Source organism: Pelodiscus sinensis, chromosome 17, assembly GCF_052426305.1.
Source record: "Pelodiscus sinensis isolate ZL-2025 chromosome 17, ASM5242630v1, whole genome shotgun sequence".
Taxonomy (NCBI): domain Eukaryota; kingdom Metazoa; phylum Chordata; order Testudines; family Trionychidae; genus Pelodiscus; species Pelodiscus sinensis.
In genome coordinates, this window is record NC_143068.1 from 21,822,637 (window position 1) to 21,840,378 (window position 17,742).

The 17,742-nt window shown below is 45.0% G+C and overlaps 1 protein-coding gene across 1 annotated transcript; it reads right to left on the reverse strand.

Moving 5' to 3' along the window:
* Positions 1-642: 642 nt before the first annotated feature.
* On the reverse strand, positions 643-10,109 carry RNF114 (ring finger protein 114). Its single transcript, XM_075901216.2, has 6 exons — positions 9,880-10,109; positions 8,152-8,302; positions 4,197-4,303; positions 3,417-3,531; positions 1,998-2,105; positions 643-833 (listed from the first exon to the last, which is right to left on the reverse strand). Exons 1-6 carry the CDS (start codon positions 9,996-9,998, stop codon positions 768-770), a joined length of 666 nt encoding a protein of 221 aa, XP_075757331.1. The 5' UTR covers positions 9,999-10,109; the 3' UTR covers positions 643-767.
* Between the last annotated feature and the right edge of the window lie 7,633 nt (positions 10,110-17,742).

Sequence of the window (17,742 nt, forward strand, 5' to 3'; positions counted from 1 at the left end):
GGAGGCAGCAGAAATGGAGACAACTGGCTGAATTTAAGCTATGTGTCTTACAATCATAGCCCACAAGTGGAGATGTGCACATCAAAGTTTTTCTGCCAGTATATAATCACCACCACCTCTGTGCCAGCAGAAGCATTCTTATGTCAGCACAACAACATCTACACTGGGAGTTTTGTTGATATAGCTACACTGGTTAGGGATGTGGGTTTCTTCACACTTCTAACTGCTATAGCTACAGGAGTATAAATTAAGCGTAGATCAGTTGTGAGGCCTAGAATACACTAAAAAATTAGGTCAATCCAGCTTTGTTGTTCTGGGCTGTGAAAAATCCACTCCTCTGGCTTAGTTAAGCCAACCTAACCCTCAGCATAGGCAAAGCTAGGTCAATGGAAGAACTTTCTCTGCTGACCTAGCTACTGCCTCTTGGAGAAGTGGATTACCTACATTGACAAGAGAATCCCCACTGTTGGCACTGGCAGCATCTTCACTGAAGCACTACAGCAGCACAACTGCAACTCTGCCACTGTAGCGTTTCAAGAATAGTCAAGGGAGCAAGAGTAACACCCTAACTGGATGAGCAGCAGCAAAGAGACCCTTCAAAATGGATGGAGAGATCAGATACTGGAGCCAAGAAACTGTAACTCTTCAAAATCTTCCATATTTATTTTCAGATGTCAGAGATCATCTTGGGATGAGAAATGACAGGTGTCACGGATTTTGTGTCTTTTCCCCTAATTCTGGTATATCAGTTTATCTCCCATTCTAGTTCACTGATCCCTCAAGGAGCGTAGCAAAACCTGTGCCATCATATCATCTTCATCAGCATCATAATCCTAAAGACAAAAGGGGCATTAGAAACTGAACTTCATGATAACCGAATAAGGATACTAATGAAAACCTTTAGAAAATGTAAAAAGAAACAAAGTCTAAGGTGCCACACAACTAACAAATATATCATGAGCTTTCATAGGTAAAACCTACTCCATCAGAAAATGTAGGTACTTAAAAAAGCCACACACAAGCTACTTAACATGATCTGTATACCTCATAAAACAAGGTGAGCTGCCCGTCAGGACTTTGTCAATATGGGGCAGATTTCACAGAAACAGTTGAAACAAACTAAGTTTGAATACAATTAAGAAAAAAATGTGTGAGAGTCACCATTTTGCTATATTCCAATATTAAGGAATATCCTAAAATAGTTATTAGTGGTATTTCTAACTTAAAAAAATCAAACCCATGCCACAACAGATCTTATAGGAACACAACATAAGAACGGCCGTACTGGGTCAGACCAAAGGTCCTTCTAGCCCAGAATCCTGTCTGCCGACAGTGGCCAGCACCAGGGGCCCCAGAGAGGGTGGACCGAAGACAATGATCAAGCGATTTGTCTCCTGCCATCTCTCTCCAGCCTCTGAAACAGAGGCCAAGGACACCATTTTATCCCCTGGCTAATAGCCTTTTATAGACCTAACCTCCATGAAATTATCTAGCTCCTCTTTAAACTCTATTATAGTCCTAGCCTTCACAGCCTCCTCTGACAAGGAGTTTCACAGGTTGACTACACGCTGTGTGAAGAAGAACTTTCTTTTATTAGTTTTAAACCTGCTACCCATTAATTTCATTTGGTGTCCTCTAGTTCTTCTATTTAGGGAACTAATAAATAACTTTTCTTTATCCGCCCTCTCCACACCACTCATGATTTTATAGACCTCTATCATATCCCCCCCTCAGTCTCCTTTTTTCTAAACTGAAAAGTCCCAGTCGCTTTAACCTCTTCTCATATGGGACGCGTTCCAAACCCCTAATCGTTTTAGTTGCCCTTTTCTGAACCCTTTCAAAGGCCAAAATATCTTTTTTGAGGTGAGGAGGCCACATCTGTACACAGTATTCAAGATGTGGGAGTACCATACTTTTATACGGGGCAGTAAGATATTCTGGGTCTTATTTTCTATCCCTTTCCTGATAGATTTTAACAGTTTGCATTCATTACATACCACAAACGTATCATAGGAAAACTGATGTCGTCGCTGAAGATGTTCCATGAAGTTAGCACTCCGATAATTTGGATCTCCCCAGGGCATCGAGGCACAAATTGGGCAAACCTTAGAGGAAAAATATATGAAAACATGTTACCCAAATACTGAACTCGATTTAGATTTGAGTTCATAGGGAATATCCTCAGAACTGAAGACTTCTTTAGAGACTATTATTACAGCAGCAGCTTTTGGAATCTAGGTTTGCCTCTTGAAATTAAATTCCTTCCTCCCGCCCCCAAATCTGACTTAAAACAAAGATAATTGTAAAAATAAATGAAAGGATAAACAGTTTTATAGGCGTGTGAAGATTATAAACACAACCATGACCTTTATAAAAGACACTCACATTGCGGGAAACAAATTAGAACACGCTGCCAAATAATTTTAACACTAGGATATTTGGTTCCTCACTGCATTCTTTTGATTCAGTTTTTAGGTTTCTGAATTGAACTACTAACTTTGAGCTGCCTTTGTTTATGGACAGAATACTGAATAAAGTATCTTGTTTTGCAGAAATATTTCATCCTACCTCTTTTTCCAAGAATAAAAAAAAAATTTCCACCCTCATTATCCCCTTGGAGAAGATACAGGTCTGCATGGAAAAAAGCATACTCCTTTCTAAACTTTCCTAAAGTTACCAAAGCCACCCTGGGGACAAAAAGGAAAGAGCTATTAATTCTTAAAGCTGAATTTCTTTAAGTTTTACAGCTTGTGTTTTGCTTCCTGCTATACTTGTAAGATTAGTGATCTACTCTAATACTGAGGACATAGGGGCTTGTTTAGAGAGGTTCTACTGATAAAACTTCATTATACATGACTCATTTTAAATTATCTGTGGGGCAGGCAGTTTAAGATTGCCTTTTTAAAAAAGCACAACAGATTTTGTAAGCTGCAGCACAGGCAAGTGAAATACCTGATGTTAATTCTAAGACACCTTAATGTCTTTAAGGAAATTTGTCCTCTTTAGGCTCCTCCACTCCACCTCAAAAAAGTGTGTTTTTGACATTAGCCATCTTGTTATTTCATTCCAGTTGTTTGTGTTTTATTAAGTTATTACTACTATGTTCTATTTCAATTGTGAGGCTGTAATATTTTGAAAAAATTAAAATGGGTGCACCTGTGACCATGCCACACCTAAGTTCAGATTTTTAACCGTTCAACCCCAATGCTGCAAACAAACATGCATATATTTAGTTTTATTGCACAAGTAGTCCCACTGGAGTCAATAGGAGGACCCAAGTACTTAAAGTCAAGTACATGCTTGTGTGTATAAGGTTCCCAAGTCTGTAGTTTCCAAGAGATTTACCATTAAGACCAAAAAATAAACAGATTTCCTCATCAAAACTGTTACACTGAGATTAATACTGTATATATTACCACTTGTTTTGCATCCATGGTATGGTACTTTTTGCAATGCTCAACTAGTCCTTCCTGATCAAAATTTTTCTCACTACAGTAAGGACAAGGAAAGGTAAAACGATTTGGAACATTTCTGTAAAAAAAAAAAAAAAAAAAATCACAGAAAGGTTAATTAAAATGCAGAGTCTCTCTGGATATTCAAAGTCAGTTGGCAGGATATTGAAAAAACAGAGCACTCAGAAGTTAAATCCTCTTAAACAGCATAATTCTTAATACATTTAGAATTTTACAGCACTTACTTTCTAGCATCTACAAATATTAGCTATATCTAAGTAAATATATCATTTCTCAAGTTGTTTTCTTTGTTATATTTTGCAATGCTTTAATAAAGCACACAATTAAGTGCTAGATATACTGTAGTACGATTCAGATTAATAGAGCAGTGCAGATGTTTCCTTACCTAGGGCCTGCTCCTGGAACAGACTGCTTGGGCAATTTAAGTGACTGGAGCAGCATGCCTACATGCTCCATTGCAGGATTAGGGCCTAATTAACACCAGTCTCAGAGCATTAAAGTAAATATTATGCAAACTAAGTGACGAGCTAATGCTCTTGTTTGCTTTCGTTTTCACTTGCTGGCTCACTGGAGCAGCGAGCTGGAATATTTAAAAACAAACTCCCCCTACCCCCAGAGTCAATTAAAACCACTTCCATCTTAAACCTCAGCCTTGTACATTAACTACCCGAGAACACTGCTCTAATGGATCTGAGAAAGGAGTGTTTCATGAGGTATCATCACCTGGTGTTTCGAGGTGGTTCTTTAGTTACAGCTTTAACACGCTCCATTATATAATTCTGGTATTTTGAACAAGAAGCTGCATGACTTCGCATCTTTGAGAGGTACATCTAAGTGAGCAAAAGAGGCAGAGTTAACAAGCAAGGTTATTTTCAATTAAAAATTCAAAAAAGGATGATAAACAAACAGTGGAATCTACAAACCAACTGCTATAGGAAGAAGCTTCATGTTCAGATAAGACTGAAGTAGGAAAAGCCAAATGTTTTGGCCTATGTGGCAAAACAGAACAAGGAGCTATAAACAGAAGCTAAAAGTTAATGAAGCTATAACACTCTTCTGTTAATGGACATTGCATATTGCCTAGCACAGCTCACTCCTTTTTATATATTCCCTTTTGATGCACAAAACTACTGTATCTGCTTTGTACTAAGTCAGTTTTCTAGCTCCTCCTTTCACTATTCCTTGCAACAACAGGATCAAGTGGAAGTAGGTTACTCATCAAGTGACAGACTCTAAAATATACCTCACTGAGTATTATACCAGGGAAGAATAAGAGTGTCAGAGAAATGCAGAGGACAAAGGTACTTTCCTAAATAGAACTTTAGTGATCAAAGTCTAGCTAGTTATGCTGTTCTGGTTAACATATATAACCAGTTTAAACCATAAGCTTCTCTATTAATTCTAATAAGGAAATGGTTTTAAGTGTGGTTTTGTCACCAATGGCACACATCACTTGTGTCATCAAATTAAGGTCAAATATATTACAAAGGGTGGGATCCACAAAGGTGTTTAGGCACTGAAGTCCAAGTTTTGGCTCTCCTGAAGTACATAAACTACACACCTCTATAGGCACCTACATTTTTCAGAATGAAAGTTCCCCTAACATCTAAGTTTCTGTTTGTGGGCAGGCAGGCAGATGTCCTCTTCTAGGTGTCCGAAACCCATCTCCCACTAAAGCCTCAGACGTGCCCATAATCAAGGAAAAGACAGACCTGCTTTATAACACTTAGCCCTGTGGCTAAAACACTTGCTTGGCATGTGGCAAACCCAGGAGTAACTTCCCCCTTCTGCCAGAGAAGGACAAAGGATTAGCCAGGGCACAGAGTTATGGGGTATTCTGATATAGGGCTGCCTCAATCTCTCCTGTTAAAGTTACTGTTATGAGTGATTGGCGCATGGGGACTGGAGCTGGGATCTCCTACCTCACAGGTAGAAGTCCTTACCATTAGATTAGAGGAGTCTCTCTCTCTCTCTCTCCCTCCCTCCCTCCCTCCTAGCAGGTGAGGCTTTTTGTTGACTGGGCAAAGTTATTTTGTGTAGATTACACTTTTAGGAAAGATCAAGAAATTAAATACATGTAATAGAAATTTTATTAATATGCTTGCAAAGGGGAAGCAAAATAATAGTTTTAAACTGGTAAATGTTTCAACTTCAAACATTATTCATTTTTATTGAATAATTATCATATATAGTAAATTTGAATCAGACATTCATAAAGCTTCCATTACTCTTTCTGAAACTTATTTGAATTATTCTGTGATTTGTAACTGTAAAAATTTTCTTTGCATTAAAGTGACAGTTGAATAGGTAACTTGATTTTAATTTTTTTTATGAACTCTAATCATAACAGTCATGACTTTTTAATAATTATTTTTGTTTATCATCAGAAAAAACAGTGTTGCTCAAAGTGGTCTGCAGACCCACTCTAAGAAAGCTGCTACTGGGCCACAGGCATGGAGTTTCACAGTTCCCCCTTGGCAGCAAACAGCGAACCACAGCCAGTGGGAGCGTGACTGCGGAGCTGGTAAGTAAACAAACCAGAATGGCCTGGTAGAATCTCTCTCAAAGTGGGTCTGCAGATCGCTTTGAGAAACACCGATTTACACCCAGCATATTCTGGTGTAAAAAGCACTGCATTCAGCTAATTTAAGTGGCAGGATTGTTTATACAAATTTGGTATCTGTAGGTAATCATGAAGTATGACCTTATTTTGCACAAACAAATCCACAAACAAAAAACTCTTCAAAATATTTAATAGATAGTAGAACATAAGGCCAGAGAGAGAGAGAGAGAATGAATGACTCAGGTGTTAGTAGGATCTAATCTAACATCAAGGAACAAAAATGAAACCAACCAGAAACAAAAGTGAAACTCATTGAGTTGTTATGCTCTCTCAAGCTACATTAAATACAAAAAGCAGAGCATAAAAATGAGAAACAAAAAAAAGTGTGCGTTATTTAACAGGGAGGGGGCATTTAGTAACGATAATTTTACATGACAATATGTTTTACACGACAATGCCCCTTAAATAGCTTTAAATGATAATTTCCTTAAGGCAAATCTAAGATTAATCTTAATATTTAGATACAGGACTATATTAACTGTAGAAGTTTCACACTATGCGCCATATAACAAAGTAACAAGAGCTAATTAGTGCTTTTTATTTTTGTGGCACTTATCACCTGCTGTTACAGTTGTCAGTCCTCCAGGATTGCCCTGGAATTGTCAGGAATTAAAGGTTAATCTCTATTAAAGATTGTGTCATGTGATGGAACTTCCAGGCATATGTCCAAACTAAAGCAACTATTCTGCCAGGTATCCAATAATTCCTGAACTGCACTGTATACATGAAGGACTAGCAATTCCATTATTTCCCTACCATCAGAAATAAAATTGATTAAAGGATATTGCATACACAATCTTCTTGTGAATTTCACGTCTATAGAAAACACTACCCGTAGACAGCTTTGTCTTAAGATACAAACATAACTTTTAACAGATTATAATATACCTTTATTAGAAAATTATTTCTATTAAGAGACTAGCAGATTGGTTTATTAAGAGAGTTTTCACTATGTTCTGTATTTACAGAACTTATTCCTGAAGAAATAGATGTAACTCAGTACCTACTGCATCATCAGCTTCATGTGAACTGTGTATCTGTACCTGAAATCTACCTATTAATGAAAAAACAGCAGCAACAGGGGAAAGGGTATCATTACCCTATATCATGTGGGGGCAATAATTTTTAATGGGGTGGGAAGTGGGAACTCCAAGAATTTGGTAAGTGATCAAAGGCTGCGCTTTTATTATAGAAGGAAATGTGGAGTCTGAGTCAGAATTTGGATGCAGAAGGGAGTTTGGGGTAGGAGGTTGAGGTGTGAGACAGGGTTATGATATGGGGCAGAAGCTTGGATGCATGGTCTGAGAGGGGGTATGGGTGCAGGAGAGGATTCTGGCCTGGGGAAAGGGTTTAAGAGGGGGTACAATGGCCTGGGAGGGAGTTGTGACCTGGAGAGTTGGGGAGAGGGGGCTATAGAGGGTTAAGCTGGTGACCCTATGGCAGGAGGAAGTGGTGGCCTAGGACAGGTAGTTGTGGGGGAAAAAGAGGGGATGGGATGCCAGAGGCAGATTCTGGCTGAGAGGCTCTTACCTAGGTGGCTCCCAAACAGCAGCCCTGCAGAAACTGGAGGCAGGCTGTCGGCTGCTGTCCCAAGCTGGTCAAAACACCTGGATGCTCCATGTGGCTCTCCTCCAGCATGGGGAGGGTTCACATGTTGCCCCTGCTCCCAGCAAAATTTCTCAGCTTCTGTTGGCCGAAAACTGGCCAAAGGCAGTTGAGAGATTTTGCTGGGTGATGGACTAGCAGGAGAAGCCTCTATCCTTCCTCACCAGTGTCCAGAGCAGCCAGCCATTTAAAGTGGCACGAGCTGCTCTGTGCCTAAGGGTCCCAGCGAGGCAGCTGAGGGCCAAGTCTGGTGGTTTGGCACTCCAGATCCAGCCTGCAGGCCGCATATTGCCCACCCCTGCCCTATATGCAGTCCGTGCAAATTATTTATCAAAACTAAAGTTCTGATTGTTTATTCCCTAGAAAGCTGATGTGCAAAATAGTGCATTTCCATGTAAGCTGTTTGCCTATTTTAACTATATATGTACTTCCTTTTTTGTTCTTTCATACTTTTTTATTGCAGCCATCACAAGTGGTTTCTGTCATTTCAATTTGCTTTTCCAGGTCCAAATCTCTACTGCCAGGAGAGAGGGAACTGCGGCAGACTCCACAGACTGGCTTAATAGGCTTCAGACATTCCTGCAGGCATGGAGTGCAAAAGCTAATATGGGAGAAATACGATTTGTAAAAATGCATGTTGTAGAATATACGTGTATTGTTCCCATTAAAATAGAGACCTACTCTAAAGGAAAAAAGTCCCAAGTGACAACACCCACTGACAAATAATCTGTTGATATGTGTGTTATACTAAAGGACAGCCAAGTCACTGTAAATCTAGTCAATTTAAAAACAGTTTCAAGTCATGTCCCTGTCCCCGAATGCTCTTACCAATTTGTGGTTTATGCTACATTTCCTCTTTTCAAAGTTTCTCTTCACTGTTTCCAATAGAAAAATCCACACAAACAGCAAAACCCAATGATTACATAGAGAAGCTAACCAAAGTGCTGTCAAACACACAAAATAAACAAACTGAAAAAATATTCTTTTCATTTTTCAGTTTTAGTAATCTGAAATATAACCTGTAAAAGTCACCCAACTATTCTCCCTAGATGCATAAAGAGAAAGAAGGGGGCCTTAGCTTGCTCTGCAAAACCCTTTTCTTTAGGTCCCCCCTCCACCCAAGAACTTGAAGGCGATGTACATTGCTCTTTCAATGGTACATTTCACCTGAGAAAAATGTCATGTTAGAAAACATTAACTAGACCATTTTAATGGACTATTGCGACAGCAACATTGTACTGTAGAAAAGGAAAGCAGTGTGATTAACATAAGGCAGGTCTAACCTGAGGGCTTATTTCCTCTTAGAAGCCTCTCCTGTGAATTTTACAGGAAAGGAGGGCATCTTGTCCCAGCAGAGACAGAACTGTACTTAAGTTTCACTTTAGTCACAGCCAAACAGAGAGCTCATTTTGTAAGAAAGCTGTCTACCCCACCCATCTTGTCAGTGTCCCACTCACAGCCCTTCTATCCACAGCTCAAATCACCCACATTTTATCTAGTGTTTCCATAACACTCACACCACTGCACTGCAGATGAGCCCATATACCTGAAAATAAAAAGGCCAAGCTTCTTCCTTAGCCCATTCCACACTTCTCCTTCACCAGCACATGCTGCCTTCAATTAAATTGGTTCGCTTTCTATTCCCTCTCTGGTACAGTTTCCCAGAATCGACCGGCTGGGACTCCACCCTTTTCTAGCCATGGGAAATCCCGGCACTCACTGCTATCCATTTGAACAGTCGGATTGTCTACCAGGTGCTCAAAAGTGATCCCTCTAGGGCCCAATCTTTCAGGGCTTGCTCAGGAAAAGCTCCCCGCGCAACGAAATGGCCTGTGGCTTTGAGCCCCACTGGGGCTAACGGGCTCCAGGAGGAGGATTAACAGGTAGCGGGGGAGCGTTTCTCGGGAATCCTACAGCATCAGCAGACCCATTTCTTCGCAAGGGCTCAGGCCCGCTCCCCAGGCTGGGGGGGGGGTGTGGCGGGGGCCCACACGGGAACCGTGCACTAGTGACAACTCCGTCCTGGCGCCTCCAAGTGCCCGCGCCTAGGCCCCACCAGTCGTGCCCCCCGCCCTCTCGCGCGCTCAGAGGGGCCCCCCGCCTCAGGGATCCGCCCCAGCCCCGATATCACGGAACCCTCCCGTCCCGCGCTCGGCCCTCCCCGAGGGGTCCGCTCACACATGGCCGCAGGGGGCCCGCATCGGGCTCTCGAACACCTCCAAGCAGACGGGGCAGGTGAAGCGAGACAACGGGTCCTGGAGCGCCGGGTACCGGGAGCCGCTCTCTACCCCCGCCATCTTCCACCGGCCGCTCGCCCCGCACTTCCGCAAAGCAGCCCGGGCGCCGCGACGGCGGCCCAAAGGGGCTAGTTCTCCGCCACGCCCCCTCCGGCCCACTCCGAGTGGGCCACAGGGCGGCGGCCTAATCCGCACGCGCAAGACAGCAACGGCTTCTGGCCACGCCCCCTCGCGGCTCGGACACGCCCCAGGACGGGCCGAGTTTCTTCAGCTCCACCCACAGCTGGCCAGGGGCCGTACTGCGCAGGGCAGGTGGGTGGGGCGAGAGCTCGGTAAGGAAATAGGCAGGGAGGAGCCTGAGCAGAGCTAGAGCCACTCAGGATATAGTGGGCAAGTGGAGTGGCCAGGGGACAAAACTGGGCGGGAAGTGACTCAGCTAAGGAACATTTGGGCAGGGAAGTCACCGTGCATGGGCACAGGCAGGCAAGTGCATGGCCAGGCAGGAGAGAAAAGGGCTACAACATGGCATAGATGCAACCAGCCACTGATGGAGTTGCTAAAATTTGCTCCCTCCTTGCCTCTGCCATATATGGAGTGATATGTGCCTTTGGCTACACCGTCCACCTTCAATAATGCAATGTGTGTACAGCTCATGCAGTGTTGATTATAAATTCACTGTCCATTTTGTTCAGCCCCATGGTCCGAGATGTTAAAAATTGCAATTTTCATGATTTCAGCCATTTAAATCTGAAATTTCGTGGTGTTGTAATTGTAGAGGTCTTGGCTCATAAAGGAGTTGGGGGGAGATCACAAAGTTGCGGTGCTACTACGTTTACTTGTGCACTGCTGTTGGCAGTGGCGCTGCCGTTAGCATGGCAGCTACAGTGCTAAGAGCCCAGCTCTGAAAAAGCAGAGCCACCATCAGCAGCAGTGCAGGAGTGTCACAAAATGGTGTTGCCACCCTTGGTTCTGCAACACTGCCTGCAGAACTGAAGCCCTCAGTAGTTGCTACTCTCCAGCTTGTCCAGCTCTGAGGGCGGCAGTGCAAGGATGGCATGGTATGAACTGCCACCCTTACTTCTGTGCTGCTGCTGGCAGGGAGCTGCTTTCAGAGTGAGGTGCTCTGAAGGCAGCACAGAAGTAAGGGTGAAAATACCATGACCCTGGTAAAATAACCATACAACTTCTCTCCCACAACTCTCTTTTGAGTCAGAACTCCCAATTGAGAAACACTGCTCTCCATGGTGAAATCTTTATAGTAGAGGGTAAAAGCAGACAAAAGACCAAATTTCACAGCAGGAGACCAGATTTCACTGTTCATGATACATTTTTCATGGCTGTGAATTTGGTACGTCCCTACTTACTATGGCAGCACTAGGACTTAAGTGGTGCCTTCCCTCCCATGTGACCTTTGGTGGAAAAGTAACTGCAGAGAGGATGGAGCCATGTAGACTCTAGCCAGCAGCCAGCAGCCAAAGCAGAGACCTTAGACATTTAACTTCTTTGTTTTGAGTGGCCTTTCTCTGCCTTGTGGAGATTGTCTCCTTGCTATAATCCTCTCCCTCACAGTCTGTTCACCTCTGCTTTACACCGCCCCTGCCCCCTTATAGGGTTGCCAGATGGTTTCAACAAAAATACCAGACACACTTGACGTTACATCACAATCTACATTACATCTTATTTAGAAAATACTGGACATTTATATTTTCTCAATTTGTTTCCTGAACAGAAAGCTCAAATACTGGACTGTCTGATTCAAAACTAAACACCTGGCAACCCTACCCTCTTACCATCTTCTCCCCGGCCCTGTCGCTCTGCACTTTCCTTTCCATCCGCACTCCACACTCTCCAAAAAAGGTGGCCCTTAAGTGTTTGTTGCCCTCATATTTTTCAACCAGCTTGTGTGGTCTACCCCTTCTCCCATCCTGTGTCTGTCTGATCTATTTCCATTGTAAATTCCACACTGCCAGGGACCATTCATTACACTGTATTTATACAGTGCCTTGCACCATTATTGATTGATCTTTAAATATTACTGTCATATATATGATTAATAATACTAATTAATAATTAGGACTGAGGTACTATATACATGTAAAATTATTATAATTATTATGAGAACACATCTCTGCTGAAACAGCCTGTACTAGAAATGTGTAAATGACACACAAGAGATAGACACTGGAGATGGTTAGAAACTGGGGTTGCACATATAGTCTTTAATTGTATCGGGGTTGCTATATTAAGTGGAAGGAAACGGTGCAGAAGAAGAAGGGGCTTTAGTTTAAATAGTTCACAATATGACTGGTTCAGTGAAAGGAGTTCAGCCCCATCTCTTCATACCATCATCCTGTAATATAGGGAGGTAAACAGATGACAATACACTGGGGATGTAAATTTAAAACAATGCTTTCTCCCGTGGACAGCCAACTGCAGCAGGAGGAGATCAAAGACTGAAACAGAATCTTGACTTTAATACAAGCTAGAAAATACAGACAGAAATATATAGCAATGCTAAAATAGGAATGCCGAGTCTTATGCTTCATAGTTTAAATTCTTCAGTGCAGGACACACCCTGTCATGTCATATACTGACTAAGTTGTGTTATTGGTGAGTTTCATCTTCCTCTGAAATGGCAGGCATTGGGCATTATTTGTCTATCACCTTATGAGTTACAATTTCATCCTGTAAATCCTTTTTCACTGCACAAAAGGGAACATAAGGCTGCTGCACTACAGTTAAGTATGAGTAGCAGCTATGTGTGGGTGCAAGTACTAAGCTCTGAGAGCCAGACTGTAAGCCCAGTGAAGTCACTATTTGAACCCAAGGGGGTGGGCGGGTGCCAGCCCACCCACTTCTAAAAGCCCCTCCCCCAGCCTTGCGGGAGGGACAACTGGGCCCAGGGCTCAACTAAATACAAGGGACAAATGATGAAAAACAGGGTCAAGTGGTGCGGGTCAAAGGTTTAAAACGAGGGAACCGGATGGGGACACTGCTCCTCAAAGCTGTTTATGGAGCCAGCGGACACTGCCTAGAGGAACTCTGCCTCAATATGTGACACAAGGGTGGAACGGAAGTAGGCCCCACAGTTGCAGAGCACCCCCTCATCCAGCATTCTCCCCCTGGTATTATATATTGCGGCTTTTGCCAGAGCCAGAGGAGGTTGACGAGGAGGTCTTGTGACTTTGTGGGGCCATGGATGGGGTGTGCATAAATAAAAAGGTGAGGGGAAAAGTGCAGCCAGACCCTCAGCAATAGGTTCTGGAAGAGCTGGAAAAGGGGCTGCAACCTGGTGCATTCCAGATATTCATGCACCAGGTTTCCCCTCACGCCGCAGAAGGGGCAGGCGTCTGGGATGGGGGTGAACTGTGCCAGGTACGCACCCATGCTCATGGCTCCATGGAGGAGCTGCCAGCTGATGTCCTCAATGGGATGTGGGATTAAGGTGGAATAAACACTGGTCCGTTGGGATTCCTTACCTTCAACTGACCTTAAATAATCCTGCCATTTGGTATCGGAGCGGGACACGAGGGTGAGGAAATGCAGTGTGTGGAGCATGAGCGTGTACAGATGGTCTCTGGATGCGGTTCAGAAATAGAATGGCTACAAATCCTGCAGCCAGTGGGAGTCCAGGGATGGGGAGTCCGGGGCGGGGGCACGGAACAGAGTCCTGAGAAAAAGGGAGGGAGGGTTTGTAGTGGCGGCAGGGGGGTAGGGGTGGGGGGGAGGTCATACCCTCTCACAGGGCTCGCTGCAGGAAATCAAGAGCAGGCTGTGACAAGGCTGCCTTCACCTCCTGGAGCATGTGCAGGGTGGATCAGAGGGTGGATTGGATCCACCCAGTTCCCCTGTTATAATCCAGGAGGTCTCTAACCTTGGTGGTTTCTGCCAGGACCAACCTCTGGCACACTGAGGGAGACTCCGTCATCTGCACGCACAAGTCTGGATTGTGGAGAAGGGCTGCGCAAGGAGGTCCACCCCTCGATGGCCATAATGGACCAGGTTGCTGAGAATAGCTTCCAGGTCTGGAGGAGTTCCCAGAGGAATTCCAGCAGCTCTGAGAGGCTCACGGAAGACTTCTCAGATGGATAAAAAAGAGCTGCCAGTCAGTATCAGAGCCCTCGGAGGCAGCAGAGGAAGGCGTGCACCAAAGAGCTCCACACGAGACTACCTGCACTATACAGGAGTCTCTGCAGGGCCTGAAGGTGGAAGGTCCAGACCTGGCTGACATGCAGACCAGGCCCTGTCCGCCCTCCAGCTGGGGGAGACACAGGACCCCTGCAGAGACCCAGTGCAGTCCTGGCCAGAAGAACTCCAGGACTATCCACTGGAGTCTGGCCAGGACCTCCAGGACTGGACTCAGGGTGTTGAGCCGGTGCCAGAGCATGGACAGGACTAGTTGGTTCAGCACCAGCACCCTCCCCCGCAGGGAGAGACACTGGAGCAATCCTGTCCATACCTGCAGCTGCTCACCCACCCTGGCTGCTAAACCCTGCTAGTTCTCTGGCGGAGGGGGATGCGTGGCAGATAGAAAAACGCCCAGATAGAGCAGTGGACCTGTGCTCCACCTGATGGGCTAAAGCACGGGTGGGAGGGAGCCTGCCTGCCACCCGTCCCCGACCACCAGGCCAAAGCTCTTGACCCAGTTGACTCAGGTAGAGAAGGCTGCAGAGTAGACATCTTGGCAGGCCTCCAACCATACCAGGTTGCCCAGGTTTTGGACCACGAGGAGCATGTCATCAGTGTACGCCAATAGGACCAGCTGCAGCTCTGGTTCTCAGAGCACCAACGTCTGGCGGAGGAGACAGAGGAAGGGCTCAATCGTCAGAGCGTACAGCTAACTTGATAGCAGACACCCTTGATGACCTCCCCGCCCAAAGCTGACCTGCTCGGTCAGGGTCCAGTTGAGCTTGACCAAACACTCCACGGAGGCATACAGCACCCGGAGGAAGCCCACAAAATGGGGCCCGAAGCCAAAGGCCTGCAGAGTGCTCAGGAGATACCTGTGATCCACCCTGTCAAACACCTCCTCCTGCTCTAGGGACAGGAGGACAAATGACAGACCATCCCTACACCTAAGCTCCAAGAGATCCTGGACCAGATACAAATTATTGAAGATGCTGTGGCACGAGACAGTGTAGATCTGGTCGGGGTGGACCACATTCGACAGCACAGACTGCAACTTCAGCGAGATGGCTTTTACTACAACTTTATAGTCTGTACTGAAAAGTGAGACGAGATGCCAGTTCTGAAGATCGCGGAGGTCCCTCTTCTTTGGCAGCAAGGCAAGCACCACTCACCTGCACGACAGAGGAAGGACCCCGCTCTTCAAGGACTTGGCCCAGACTGTGACGAGGTCTGGGCCGAGGATGTCCTAGAACACGACAGAACTCCACAGTCAGCCCATCCATGCCTGGGGTTTTGTTGGTGGACATGAGACAGAGGGCTTCCGAGAACTTGGCCAGAGAGAGAGGCAGTTCCTGCCAGTCTCTGTCACCCGCACTAAGCGTCAGGAGTTTGGTCCAGAGCACCCTGCAGGCATCAGTGTCAGTTGGATCCAAGCAGAATAAACTGGCATAAAAGGCCCTGGCCCTCCCACGAATCGCCTCTGGATCCGTGAGGAGGGTGCTGTACTCTGCCAAAAGGCAGGTGACGTGCTGTTTGGCCCCCCTCTTTTTCTACAGGGCGTAGAAGTGGGAGCTGTGATCCATCTCCCGAATGAGACAGATGCAGGATTGAACAAAGGTACCCCGGGCCCATTGGTCCTCGAAGGCCCAGAGTTCCTCCCACTTCTCCTGGTACGCTTTGTGGAGGGATAGATCCTTGGGGTTGGATGCCACATGCCTCTCAAGCTTCAAAACCTCCTGCTCCGGCTGCTCTATAGCCACATCCCTCTGCCGGCTGGTGCTCTAGAAGGGGTCACGGCAGAAGAGCTGAGCACGTACCTTCCCCACATCCCACCTTCGCCTGCGGAGGGAAAGGCGGGCCATGAAGGAAAGGCGGGCTGCCAATGAAAAGACACCCATTGACTGGAATGGGCTTTGAATCAAGCCCCAAGTGTAGCCCTGTGGAATGAGCAAGTAATAAGCATCAAGCCGCTTGCATGTCTACCCCATTGCCACAGTGCAGGGTAAAAAGAAGCAATGCTGGGGAAGAATGAGCACATCTGAAGATCTCAAATAGCATCTTTACCACTCTCATGAAATATTTTGTCAAATGACCTTTGAGCTTTAATTTTGCTATTAGGAAGTTACTTGTCAGCCATGCAGAATCACTATCCTTAGTGCAGAACTGGGTTCCCCTGAGTACTCATTACACTTCCATATGCAGCATTTCAGCTGAGAGATACAGGATCAAGTTTTTAAGAAACAGATTGTCTGATCCGGTACAGTAACTCTTTTGTGTTAAGGAGGACTTTTCAGAGGAGTAAAGTTCTGGAAAAGCCTTCAAGGGGAGCAAAAAAACCTAACTGGCTTCAAGACTGAGCTTGATGTTTATGGGGAGAGGGGATGGTACAATGAGACGGTCTACAATGGCATGTAGCTGATCTGCAACTGCAGGAAATATCTCCAATGGCCTGTGATGAGACACGAGATAAGGAGGATTTTGAGTTACTACAGATAATTCTTTCCCATGTGTCTGGCTGGTGGGTGTTGCCTATAAGCTAATGATCTAACAAGACTGCCATATTTTGGGTCAGGAAGGAATTTCCCCCCAGGTCAGAGTAGCAAAGATGATGGGTTTTTTCTATCTTTCTCTACAGCACAGGGCACAGATCACTTGCAAGTTTAAACTAATGTACTGTAAACAGTGAACTCTCTGTAACTTGAAGTCTTTAAATCATGATTTGAGGACTTCAGTAACCCAGTCAGAGGTTGGGATCGATTACAGGAGTGGGTGGGTGAGATTCTGAGGCCTGCAGCATGATGGAGGTCAGATTAAATGATCATGATGGTCCTTCCTAGCCTTAAAGGAGGTGTGAGCAATAAAACAGTGGTGGTTGCCAGGGTTAGCCCTTGGAAGGCTGCTGCTGCTATATCTACCTGCGCCTCCACAGATACCGGCAATCGCACCTCCTGCTGCCTGCGGATGGCCGTTCCCAGCCAGTGGGAGTGGCAAAAAGTGGTGCAGACTAGGACACTGCTTCCTGCAGCTCCCATTGGTTGGGAACAGCAATCTGTGGACAATGGGAGCTGCGATCGCCAGTACCTGTGGAGGCTCAGGTATTTGCCCACCCCTGCCTTAAAATCTATGAGTGACTGAATGGAATAATGATCAATCTTTTCTTTAAAAAAATAAAAAAAGCATCCTTTCCTAACAAGGATGGTGGCAATTTATGTATGGAGCAGTTTGCAGATATTGTCCTAACCCACTGTCCTACTCTGCAGGATTTAAGTAAAACTTTGAATGCTTCACAATTAACTTTTGGTGGGGAGGAAGTTAGAGAGGAGAGTAGTGTGAAATGCAAATCAGGAAGGCAGAAGGAAAAATACAAGAGAAAACATACTGTATATGTGAAGCCAAATGTTTCCATTCATGTGCCAAGTGCCTTGTCACTTAACTAGCAGAATTAGAAAATCAAAGCTATGGATACACTGCCAGTGACAGAAGGTCTCTGTTCTTTTCTCAGAACTGTGCTCACAACATGCATATTAACTGCACATGCATATCCACGGGTAGGTTTAATCCTGAGTTTAAATTCAGAACCAGCTGCAAAATAAGGACTCATTTGTAAAGGCTTTAATGGGTCAGATTTAAGCCCTTATCATATGGTGCCTGACACTCTGTCTTATAGTTTAGACTT

What these genes read in the sequence shown, in the direction of transcription:
- RNF114 (XM_075901216.2), bottom strand. Translation starts at nt 9,998, where the DNA reads ATGGCGGGGGTAGAGAGCGGCTCCCGGTACCCGGCGCTCCAGGACCCG. An exon ending in CGGGCCCCCTGCGGCCATGT is followed by an intron (nt 8,303 to 9,879) that starts GTGAGCGGACCC and finishes CTCCCATATTAG; the next exon opens with CTTTTGCACTCCATGCCTGC. An exon ending in GTGATGGCTGCAATAAAAAA is followed by an intron (nt 4,304 to 8,151) that starts GTATGAAAGAAC and finishes TTGCTCACTTAG; the next exon opens with ATGTACCTCTCAAAGATGCG.